The sequence below is a fragment of the Chrysoperla carnea genome, chromosome 4 (assembly GCF_905475395.1).
Source record: "Chrysoperla carnea chromosome 4, inChrCarn1.1, whole genome shotgun sequence".
Taxonomy (NCBI): Eukaryota; Metazoa; Arthropoda; class Insecta; order Neuroptera; family Chrysopidae; genus Chrysoperla; species Chrysoperla carnea.
The window spans coordinates 70,074,929-70,087,989 of NC_058340.1; the positions used below are offsets into that span (position 1 = coordinate 70,074,929).

The following is a 13,061-nucleotide window of genomic DNA, read 5'->3' on the forward strand; positions in this document are numbered from 1 at the left end:
AATTGTTTGTTTAGGAAAAAAATAGGTATTTTATTAACCGGGTAGGTATTTTATTCACCGGATTTTTGTACTTTTTGGGTCAAAATTGCAAAAAGGGGTACCTCTTAAAAAAATTACAAAAAATCGAAAATTTTTTGCATCTCCAATTTTGATAAAGCTCAAGGTAATTTTGACCCAAAAATTGCAAAAATCGGGTGCATTTGATGAATAGTCGAATAGTTTTTGAGATACGGGCTAAAATCGATCCAAATATTGCGATATCTCTGAAACTCTGCATCCAATCGTTAAATTAACCGGATTTTTGTACTTTTTGGGTCAAAAATACTCCAATTACCGAGTTTCATCAAATTCCAAAACAAAGTCAAAAAGTTTATTAATATCGAAAGTCGATATCTTGAGAAATATGAGAAATGCATAGTAAAAGCTTAGATCATAAATTTTAAAGTAAAAGTAATTTCATAACCTCATTTTCAATAAAACCATAATGGCTGATGAATATGATTATCAATTATGGATAGTTCCATTGTTTTTAATTAAAATTGTATGCTAAAATTTGCATATCTATTCGCTAATTGAATATAAATTTATTTAGTCATTATTGTTAAAATCAATCTTGAGAATAAAAAGCTAAACGATGCTTAGGTTCTTACCACGTGACCTAATTTGACGCTCAAACTCAGCGTCAGGCTGTCAGGCATCACAATGAAATACACCATAAACGCCATCTAGAGAGAGAGAGAGCACAGTTAGTCTGGCAACATCGACTTGTTTTAATACATAAATCTGACAACAGCTGACTTGAATGTTCAACACACATAACGTCAAATAAAAAATAATTTTGTTTGTAATTTTTATCACTTTTTAACTAATGTAAGAAAAAATTTATATAAAACTTCGATTAAACTATTTAAAATGGTTCTAAATACGGACCATATCATTCAAGCTGATATTGTATTCCTAATTGAAAGTACAGGTATTAATGGGGCATATTTTCAAGATATTAAGTCAAATTACTTAATACCAGCTTTGGAGTAAGTTATAAATAAATGCATGTTAATCATTATAATTTGTTTATTAATTTCAAAATTTAATTAGATTTTTTAGTCAAGGAGCGATTGATGACCGTGATTATGGATCAGAAACAACTAATTCTGCGTACGGGATTGTATTATATAAAGCAGCCGATTGTTTACCGAGCCCATGTTGTGATACTTATGGCCCATATACAAATGCCTCACGTGTTTTGAACACAGTGGATAAAATTGAGTAAGATTCTTCAAATAATTCAACCTGAAAATTTCATATTAATATCATATGAACTTCAAAATTAAAAACGATAATTAACGAAAATAATATTTATTTAATTTTCTAGATTAGTTGGTGGTAAAGGGGAATCTCATGCAAATATTGCGGAAGGATTAGCCACAGCTTTATTATGTTTGGAAGAGTTAGGGCAAAAACGAGAACCAAATTCTCCATCACAAAGGTATTGCATTTTAGTTTGTAATTCGCCACCGTACTCAATGCCTGTGATGGAAACTCATCCCTTTAATGGAAAAACTGCTGATCAATTGTGTTCAATATTACAAGAGGTGAGGACTAAATGAAATTAGATAGAATTTACTACAATCATGTCGAGGAAATAAAATAGTCGATTCCTTGCTAGCTGATTTTTATTGATAGGCGATGGAAAATATCTGTCTGAGTGTACTCAACAAACTCATATTCACGTGAACTTGAGCTTTTTCGATTTACGCCCATGGTTAGGTTAGAGTGGCTGTCCTGGGGTGGGACACACTTAGACCATAGGGTCCGTTGTGATACCGTAAATGGGTTGACCCATCCCCGGCCACTACTCCATGAACCATTTGGAGCTGTTTAAGAACAGCAGGAGAGCTTTGACGTCGACTGACTTTAGGTCGGAGAGGTCGTCAAAGAGAGGCTGGCTCAAGTAAGTCCATCTCCTCATGACAAGAGCTGGGCAGTGACAGAGAAAATGAGACATTGTCTCCTCCTCGTCATCACTGTAACAGCTCTTGCAGTAGTCGTGATACACTGCCAGGCTTAAGCGTTCAACATGCTTGCCGCCCAGTCAGTGTCCTGTGATAGCCGCAACAACTTTGCGAATAAAGGCCCTTGGAAGTGATATGAGAACTTCGGAACGCCTGCGATTGTATTCAGACCATATCTGTCTTGTAGTACCACAATTATTATTCTCTTTATTTAACATTTTTAAAAAATTTGTCATTTTTTATTTAGGACGATCCTAAGCATTCAGAGCATCGATTTCTGGGTCAAATACCTTATTTCACTAACAATAAGAAGATCATAAAGCTACCTTTAATTTTAATTTCGAAATGATGATTTATTGAACGGATATTTGATCTGGTTTGAGGTACTATGAAAATAGTGTAACCTTGCTGGAAATGTTACAAAAATTAACTGATCGAAATTTATAATTACTAATTTCTGAAGAAGAATTTCTAATTTTTCTAAATTTGCTCAAGTCTAAATATATAAATTATTTTAATTTTCTAGAGAGGCATTCATCTGTCGATAATATCACCTAGAAAAATTCCTATATTGTTTAAATTGTACGAGAAAGCTGGAGGAGATTTAACTTCATATCAAACAAAAAATTATGCGAAAGATCCACGACATTTGGTACTTTTAAAAGGTTTCAGGTAAAAAACTAAAATAGTTCTTACTTTCAGGATTATTATAATCTTTAATAATTGTTTTAAATAAAAATAGTTTGAAAGAACATGAAATTAGTCCACCAACTGGGTCAATGGCAAATAACCAGAACAACCATATTACCTCAAACATTCCACCATCTTCAATGGCAAGTCCAATGTCAACTAGTGATACACCGTTAACAAATGTAGGACAACCACAAACAGTACAATCAAATCCTATGGGACAGAATGTAAATCCAAATGGTATTTTTCGACCAAATCAAAATCCAACAGGTTTGTTAAAACTAGCTCTTTCTTTATCCGAAATTATGACTTGATTAATCTTTTCATACAATTCTAGGAATTCAAATGCCAAATCAACCACCACCACACTCCTTACAAATGGGAGCAATGCCTGGTCCAGGTCCAGGCCGTCCAATGATGGCACTACCTGGATGCCCCCCACAATTTCCAAATCAACCAGGTCAGATGCCTGGACCACCAGGATACCATCAAACACCAACAGGTGTTATGGGTGCACGCCCACCGCCACGTTGGTCATTAATGCCACCTCAAGGGCCACCACGACCCACGGGACCATATCAACAAGGGCCACAGGGTGGCCAAAGTGCTTTAATTGCACAGTTAAAACAACCACCAAATGTGATTGGTGGTCAAGCGAATCAATTCGGTAATCGACTTGAAGCTAATGCACTTCGTTCGACACTAAATAATAATCAATATGTCGGTGGATGTGGTGTTCAACCTTCAATGAATCAACCCCCAAATCCACAACCTATGCAACAGCCTCCACAACAATCACAACAACAGCCAGTCAATTCTCCGGCTACATCGGTAGCAAGCGGTGTACCTGGGGCGCCTGGAGCGCCCTCTGTAAATCCTGTACAAAATCCCAATCAACAACCGCAAAATCCTGGTCAACAAGTTGGTACCGTACGTGAACGTCATACAATTTGGAAAGGTGTACTGGAATGGATTGAAAAGGCGAAACCAAATGATCAAGAGAAAATTAAACGACATGTTCCATGTCAAGTGTCCGCAAATTCCAAAGATGGGCAACCTGAATTGTATGTGTAATTATATTTTACTACTGAAAATAATCTTAGAAATAGGATCACGCTTAACATTTGACAGTCATTTCAGAACGACTGAAAAGAGACAAGGTCGCCTTTAACAATTTTTGTTTCTACGGAATTTTTCATTTTTAAAAACACCCTCGCCGATTTCAGAAAAAATGCCATTTTTTTAGTGTGTTTTATGAATTTTTCAAATATAATTTTTAAATTTTAGAACTGCAACAGCATGGCCTCAAAAACTTATAATGCAATTAATGCCAAAACAATTGATTGGTAATATTGGTGGCACCTATTTAAAAAATTCCAAATCTGTCCTATTCCATCCGGATAATTGTGAAGCCTTGGATTCACTAACAAAAGTTATGAGTTCTGGATTTGTAAGTTGAACATTGAATTGAATTTCCCTTCTAGACTGAAATGTGCAAATTATCTTTGAATTTTTCTATAGGCAGGTTGTGTACATTTTACAAGTTCTGGTCCAACAGCATGCGATATTAAAGTGCTGATATTGTTGTATACGGCAGAAAAACGTGCTTATTTAGGATTTATACCAAACGATCAAGGTGCATTTGTGGATCGATTGCGAAAAGTTATTCAACAACAGAAATCTAATCAAATGTTACGACAAGGACAGGTAATGATTTCCAATCACAATCGTAAAATATCTATCGTGCTTTTCTATCTAATGTCCACCGAGTATTATCAGTTTTAAATTCATCATCTGAGCCGAACAAAGTTCGAATTTTGTGTCATTTTCTCAAAGAAAGAAGTTTCACATTTGTTAAATCGTATACGTGATTATAACGGATGGGCCATTTAACGTTTGGAATTTGGAGTATAGGTACTGTAGGGCCAGCCATGTTGTGTTCCATGTTTAATTTCAAAGTATACTCTTTTCAATAAAGTAACAAGCATTTAAAGATATCCGAGCGTTTTCATTTTATAGCAAAATTGAATTTCCGTTTTTAAATAGCTCATCCTGTATCTTACAATTAGATTGTACTCATTCTAAAAGGCATACACAGTGACCAATTAACAAGTAGGCGGAATAGACAACTGCCTAGAGGTTTCGGGAAAGGTTAAAAAAGGGCATATTTGATGAAAACTAAAAAGGGGAGATAAATTTTTATGAGAACTATAAAAAAACTCGTTGTCATACCTACATATCGGATGGCTTTATTGTTCATAGACCAATTCTGTTAATAATTAAAATAGAAATTTCGCTAGGTGTATGTATACACGGTATAAATATTTGTTTGTAAAGGTTGGTACCAGTGGAAATCCAATGAATCCAAACGGTCCAAATCCAGCAATGAATCAACAACAAGGCACAAATCCAGGTTTAAGTGGTCCAGCCGGTAGTCCATCCACTGGTGGCGTAGTGCCAAATCAACCAAACATGATGGTACAACAAAATGTGAATTTAAATCAGGGTAATGCACCTGGTGCCCAACCCCAACAAGGACAACAATCGAACATGATGAATGTTGTACAAGGCAATAATAATGCTGGGCCCCGTATTAGTATGCCCGGTATGCCACCCGGTACGAATTCTCAAATACAAACAAATGCCGGTGCGGGAGCAGCTGGTATACGACCTGGGCAACCGCCCGGTCAACCTGGACAACCTGGTGGTAGTGGCATACCGCAATTAGGTGGTCCGCAACAGCAGCAGCAACAACAAACTGCGGCGCAGCAAGCGGCGCAGCGTGCTCAATTCGATCATTTGGCTAGACAACAAAATTTGGAGAAAATAATGCAGTTGAAGCAAACTTTGGAGCAAGCTCAACAGCAAGAGGCACAATATAAGAGTCAATTGGAGATAATGAATCATATGAAAACGCAACAATTGCAAGAGGCTTTACAAGTTGCACAACAGCAAGAAAACCAATATAAACAACAGATGGAGGTAAGTAATAGTAGTAGCCACCTGATTAATAAGGCTTCCAGGCTTTGATTATCATATCCGGGTCGTTTTCTATAGTTTTGTGGTCATTATCAAACCTACCTGTGTTCTGTACAAATTACAGGACAGAAATTCACTTTAGGTTAGGTTAGAGTGGCTGGGCCACTACTCCATGAACCATTTGGAGCTGTTTAAGAACAGCAGGAGTCGTCAAAGAGAGGCTGGCTCAAGTAAGTCCATCTCCTCATGACAAGAGCTGGGCAGTAACAGAGAAGATGAGACATTGTGTCTTCCTCGTCATCACTGTGACAGCTCCTGCAGTAGTCGTGATACACTGCCAGGCCTAAGCGTTCAGCATGCTTGCCGCCCAGTCAGTGTCCTGTGATAGCCGCAACAACTTTGCGAACAGAGGCCCTTGGAAGTGATATGAGAACTTCGGAACGTCTGCGATTGTACTCAGACCATATCTGTCTTGTAGTACCACAATTATTATTCTCTTTATTTAACATTTTTAAAAAATTTGTCATTTTTTATTTAGGACGATCCTAAGCATTCAGAGCATCGATTTCTGGGTCAAATACCTTATTTCACTAACAATAAGAAGATCATAAAGCTACCTTTAATTTTAATTTCTCCATCTAAGATTGGCCTTTTCAGAATATCCTCTTTCAGGAGTAACTTGCAGTTCGCAAATGGAACTCCCGGGTATTTATTGATGCTTGTGTCCGGCAGCATCGTGCTATTTCTGGCAAGCTCGTCGGCTTCACAATTTCCTGGAATGTCCATGTGTCCCGGTACCGATATCAGGTCTACATTCATTCGTTCCGCCAGGTCATATAAGAACGTACGGCAGTCCCGTGCTACCTTTGACAAATTCACTTTAAACGTTTTACTTTTCTATTTTTTTTTTAAATAAATATTTGAATAGGCCTTGCCAAGAGAAGGTATATTTTCCTTCCACGGCCAATATTCATCGACTTCAAAAAACCAATAACAATTGGATCAAGTACGCTAATACATTTATGGTAAATTTAATTTTTATATGGCCTTTTTTTGTCCTATAAAAAAATGACATCGTATCCAATGTTTTAGTTTTAAAACCCTAAAATAATCTTTTTCAAACTTATTAAGGAAGTACAAAGTTCTAGTCAATTATAGAACATCCCCTGTATATAACAAAAACGAAAAAAAAAAAAATAAAGACAAGCTCACTTACATCTAATTATTGTCGAAATTTCGAGGATCTTATAATTGATCACAAACACACAGAGCACTTAATGTTTATCAGTTATAAAAATCCCATTTTTATTAACAATAACTCACTTAATTCACTTAACATCAAATTAACGATAACAGTTAATATTTTAATTAAACTAATTCTATAATAACTATAGTGAAATTAAATTTTAATTACTTTAAAATTTCCAAAATTAATCATTATCATATATAAACTGACACCATTAAACTGCTAACAATTCGAATTCACGATTGCAACAGATGTTAATATAAGAATGAAGTTTTCAATTAAATTGCTCGATAAATTAACATTAATTATAATCTGCACTTAATTAAATGACCATTTAGGTAATTTTATATAAGTATATGATAAACTATTATCAAATAACTATAATGTTTAAATTAATTTCCTTAACTTTGGAAATATTTAACTAAATCACTCTTATATAAAAACTGACGCTATTAAATCGTTAACAATTTGAATTCTTGATATTAGCGTGAATGTGTCGCCCTCATGTGCATATAATATATAACTACTTTTAAAAAAGAAGTACTTAGTAAAAAAATTCAATCATTTTATTCCAATTTTAATCAATAACACAGGTCTGCGACTAAAAATCTGCATAGGATTTTTTTACATTTTCTTTTAGATTTTGACCTCCCAAAAACGGGAAAAATATTCAAAACATTCTATCACATAGGTTTTCATAGATATTAGTAACAACATAAACTAGTCTTAAAGTAGTATTATTGCACAATAAAAATAAATTAGCTTCGCTTCCAATGGGGTATTCTGTGCATATGGAAGAAAACTAACTATAATAATTTGGCCATTATCCTGGAAAGAATCAAATATCAGGACCATTAATGGATGGTTTGGATCAGCAGGCAGGCTATACTAAATACCCTTGCTTCTTATGCTTATGGGATAGTAGAGCCAGAGAACAGCATTGGACTAAATGTGATTGGCCACCACGAGAAACTTTAAAACCTGCTATCAAAACTACTTTGGTGTCGCCAGAAAAAGTTTTGCCACTTCTCCATATCAATTTGGGGTTGATGAAACAATTTGTAAAATCATTGCAAGTGGATGGAGACTGTTTTAAATGTCTATATACAAAATTCCCCAAGCGGTCAGAAGCAAAGTTGAAAGAGGGAGTTTTCACTGGCCGCGACATAAGAAGGCTTTTAACCGACACTCTCTTTATGAAAAGTATGAATGAGAAAGAAAAAGAAGCTTGGATATCGTTCAAGGATGTAGTGAAAAAGTTTTTAGGAAATACTAAGGATCCTGACTACAAAACCATTGTTCAACTAGCAGCATACGAAGCTCAAGGCTGCAAGATAAGCCTGTAGGTCCATTTTTTACACTCCCACATAGACTATTTTCCTGAAAACCTGGGAGCTTACAGTGAAGAATAGGGGATAGTTTTTTCCTTGTAGGTTTCTCCAAACTAAAGATATTTTCTTGAAACATAACTAAGAATACTATCCATTAAATTACCTTTCAAACAAAGAAAATAAAAATTGATTCATCCGTTTAGGAGCCACAATGCCACAGACACACACAAATACATACATATATATATATAGCGGTCAAACATATAACACTCCTCTTTTCGGGCGGGGCTAACAAAAGATGCATTATTTATGATACCCTACGGGCTGGCCTTAAAAAAATGAAAGCAGGCAATAAAATATGATAAATTTACTATTATTTGGTTATAAATTCAAGAAATTAAATTTTCAGCAAGAGCAACAGAAACAATTAAGAGTTCAATTACAACAAATGCAGCAACAACAGCAGCAGCAACAGCAACAACAACAAAGGGGACAAATGCCACCACAAATGCAACAGAATGTAGGTGCTGGTGTAGGTGGTTTAGCACCAGGTCAACGTATGATGCGACCTGGACCTGGTCAAGTTATATCAAATAATCCTGGCTTAAGACATCTTTTACAACAAGTAAGTATTAAAAGTGGACAAGTGGGAGTTTTGTTGAATATGTTAACAGCATTGAGTGGATTATTACCATTAACGATTTAAATGACCCATCTTCAGAAGTGGATTAACAAAATCTATCAATAAAGACCTTTTTTAGGTCTATATGGATAATCCGCCTCTGTTCATCCTGTAACTGAAATGAATGAGCTATAATTTATAAATTTGTTTGTGATTTTTTTAGCAACCACAATATAGGCCACAACCAATGGGTATACAACAGATGGGCCAAGGAGCTGGACCAAGAGGGCCACAAATGCCACAACAAAATAAACCAAATCAGTATGATGATGTATCTAATTTTGATTACTATGTGAATACTTAAGTTTATTCAATTGTTTAATTTTTTTATATTAAGTTATTATTAATTTTAAATATTTATCGTAAAAGAACGTAAAATGTTTTCCACATTTTTTATTTAATAAATGATTATTGATTAATGAGGTCATTCATAGAATGCATGATGTAAATAAAAATCGTGGTTTTGAAAAATGAAACTCTTGCCACATTTCAATGGTTTTTTTTCATATCAGAATACAAAAATTGGATTCATTAGGATTCACTCGGATTAATTGAACATTTTTCCATTATTTTCCTCAGTCTAACGACATAACCAGTTCCTTAGTTTCAAAATGTTTATTATACATTGAAATTCTTCTTAGTATTTTATGAATGGTTACATTAATCATAAAAAATTCAATTATATATGTATAAAAATAAATACATAATTTATGAAATATTATATGTTTTCGTCTAAAATTTTCCATAAATTCCTAAAAATAATGTTTATATTTCTGGTTAAAGGAATGAAGAATCGGGCTCTATAGCTTCATCTGTTTAAAATAGCATATATTACCAGGGAGACGTCTTGCCTTCGGATAACAGGTTGTTCTTAAGAGGGAACAGAAGACTTCTTGATCTGAGTGCTGGGGACCTATTTATGGTGGGACCTCTTTTATGTATTATTATTGATCTTGGAGAGACTGACATATATTTTCGAACTGTTTGTTAAAAACCGTTACGTAATTATTAAAAGAAAAAAAAAAAGTACTCTTCCAGCAACTCCAGATAACCATCATCAACTGCTGCAAAAGCGACAGTCCATACGCTTGTAAGACACCCTTTTTAATCGCAGTTCGATTAAGCACCAGTGCTGTAACCATCATTTATCTTTGAATAATTGCGTAATTCGATTTAATAAGATGTCGCCATATTGCTCCTTGAAATAGACGAATTGTGTCTACTTCCTGCCCTTCAAATATATCCGTTAAATTCGCAAATGATTTGACCAAAATTTGTTAGTGTGCGGGTTATATTAGGGTATTGAAATTAAAAATTCACGCATAAGATAGATCTAAAATATTTATTTTCAAATAATATTTTGTATAAATTAAATTTTATTTACATGTAAATTTTAAAACACCCAATTTTCTATTATAATGGTCGCTTCACACTACGTTTGTTGTTGTAATAACTGCATTTATCTGATAAATCGTCACAACAACAATCGTTGTCTGAAATCGATCTAATACTAATTTAAAAATATTCCATAAATAAAATACTAAAACATTTTAACAATTCGAGTAAATATTCGTTTTATGTTGTACATCATATTTAAGGTTTTCTTGATCAAAAAATCTATGGGCATTCCGTCTGAAATTGCAATATTGTTCTAGACCTTGAGATATTCAGAGATGTAAGTTTTCGAGAGCTTATATTTGAAGAAATATTCACTTGAGAAGTAAGCTGACTACTAAACGCTTTAATTTACTGTAATTTCAGCCAATTTAGAAAGATGGACGTTAGCAAGTCAAGCAATTTTAATTGAAATAAAAACACGATTATTTATTGTAACAATTTATTAATTATTCGAGGATAAAATTAGGAGAAAATCATGTACAACATAAAAATAATTAAAAATAATTGTGGAATAAACTTTTGATTAATTAATATACACAGATAATGAACAATGAATAATGTTTTCTTTAAATACAAATTCATGGATTTTCATTTTCATAAAGAGCTCTTTATGTTGGAACTGCATCACCCTGAAATAGAAGAAAACAATTCATTTATGAAAAACTTAGCGCGATTTCTTGCTCGAAAAATTATTGATAAAAACATTAACCCGGCAGCACAAAGCGTCAACCGTTCGGAAATCTTTAATCAATAACAACTTTCTAATTTGAAGTGTTAAATTATCGATTACCAGTTATGGAGTAGAGTGAGTGAGCTTTTCATTGAGCTTGAAAATCTAGGTCAAGTTTAATATCTGCCCAAAATGTGCGCCTACAATTAATTTATGAAAAACTTAGCGCGATTTCTTGCTCGCAAAATTATTGATAAAATCATTAACCCGGCAGCACTTGCGCGCGATTTCTTGCTCGCAAAATTATTGATAAAATCATTAACACGGCAGCACTTGCGTCAACCGTTCGGAAATCTTGAATTCAATAACAACTTTCTAATTTGATGTGTTAAATTATCGATTACCAGTTATGGAGGAGAGTGAACTTTTCATTGAGCTTGAAAATCTAGGTCAAGTTTAATATCTGCCCAAGATGTGCGCCTACATACCTAACATTTTTCGTTTGAAGCATTTCTATCAATAAAAGTTATTTTTCGAATTTCAAACATATGTAAACTTAAAACAGGGCACCCTGTATACTACTGTCTTAATAATGATACATCGTATGACACACCAACTAACACTATTCAGAAAACTACCCGTTAAAAAATTTTGTGGCCGTGAGAACCTTTGTTCAAAACGATTCAAAGAACATTTTGAGGGTGGTTAAAAAAAATTTCCCCGTCTTAAATCCGGCTGTACTTATTTTCTTCAGTTATTGCTAACCGAGAAAAGACTTATCTAAATCTATTTTAAGATAGATAGTGTTCAGATGTTAAGTTTCTTTGATATGCAATGAAAAATTTAAAAACTTAGGTATTGTCTTTGATCTACACTCGAATATTCAACTCCTTCTAGACTCTATCTCCGATTTTTGTTTTACTTCAAGTAACAAATTAAAATAATACAAGATTACTTACCCATTCTCTCATAACCATCAATATAGTATTATTTGTCATTTTGGGTCCAATTAAGGGATTCATTTGTGCCATATAACAACACACCCAGCTGAAACAACAAATAATTAACAATTCATACCATCTCAAATCTAAGAAAAAAAAACCATATACTTACAATCCCCAGCACGTAGCCGCCGTTAACATTAATACAACACGAATTATTCTGTAACAAAAACATATTTTTGTAATTTACACCAAAAAAAACATGAAGTATTTGTACTTACTCTCGATTAGGTCCTTTTGGTACAAGAATTGGTAATACAACACCAACAAAACCCCAGAAGGCTGTAAATATAAGGCATGGAAAAAATGCTGCTCCCATATTTTTTCTAATTTATTTTTTATTTTACAATTTTATTGCTCAGAAATCAATTGATTCAGATGAAGTTGTCCTTCGTATATCTGTCACATGAGAATTCATAGAGTATTCAATATCGGAATAAATACAGATAACGCACCCAATCGCTAATCATAGAGTGAGTATATGTATTGAGTGTCACGTATGGATTTACCATAGACCTTTTCAGCGATTTGTTTTTGTTTCGAACAGTTGTCAAAAAACTATCAACCTAAAGAAAATCTAATATATTTTGGGATCTGACATATGGGCGAAGCTAAAACAACATGGCTGACATAAAGTGACAAATTTTAAAAATAACATAGCAATACACACCCTTTGTGCAATTTTTCAAGAAGAGAATGATTAATATCAATGAAATTTGTTGTTGGGGACAAACAAAACCGAGTAATCGTAATTTTACTGAAGGTGAAAGACTTTAGAAAGTAGGTCTTGTGATTAAATATGGAAAAAATCAAGTCGAAAGTGAAGAGGATGTGCTCAGTTTAACGTCATACTGTTTACAAACAACTAATTTAAAAGAAAAACCTCATCAAATCGATATAAATAAATAAATACCTCTTCCAGTATTCTTGATGTCAAAACACAGTAATCTTTTTAGATTTAAACATAATTAGTTGATAAGACATAATAATTTTTTTTTTTTTTAATGAAGTTAGCACACTTTTTGACTTGGTAAGATATTTTTTAATCGCAG

At 33.7% G+C, this 13,061-nt stretch overlaps 2 protein-coding genes across 2 annotated transcripts; one reads left to right on the forward strand and one right to left on the reverse strand.

Moving 5' to 3' along the window:
- The first annotated feature begins 788 nt into the window (after nucleotides 1-788).
- Nucleotides 789-9,249, forward strand: LOC123299293 (mediator of RNA polymerase II transcription subunit 25-like). The gene is made up of 11 exons (XM_044881648.1): nucleotides 789-1,031; nucleotides 1,096-1,266; nucleotides 1,373-1,592; nucleotides 2,539-2,684; nucleotides 2,755-2,972; nucleotides 3,040-3,766; nucleotides 3,990-4,152; nucleotides 4,224-4,409; nucleotides 5,040-5,684; nucleotides 8,668-8,883; nucleotides 9,104-9,249. The coding sequence occupies exons 1-11, from the start codon at nucleotides 913-915 to the stop codon at nucleotides 9,242-9,244; spliced, it is 2,952 nt and encodes a 983-aa protein (XP_044737583.1). The 5' UTR covers nucleotides 789-912; the 3' UTR covers nucleotides 9,245-9,249.
- A 1,511-nt stretch (nucleotides 9,250-10,760) lies between these two features.
- On the reverse strand, nucleotides 10,761-12,428 carry LOC123299353 (V-type proton ATPase subunit e 2-like). Its single transcript, XM_044881731.1, has 4 exons — nucleotides 12,231-12,428; nucleotides 12,122-12,169; nucleotides 11,968-12,055; nucleotides 10,761-10,967 (listed from the first exon to the last, which is right to left on the reverse strand). The coding sequence occupies exons 1-4, from the start codon at nucleotides 12,326-12,328 to the stop codon at nucleotides 10,947-10,949; spliced, it is 255 nt and encodes an 84-aa protein (XP_044737666.1). The 5' UTR covers nucleotides 12,329-12,428; the 3' UTR covers nucleotides 10,761-10,946.
- Between the last annotated feature and the right edge of the window lie 633 nt (nucleotides 12,429-13,061).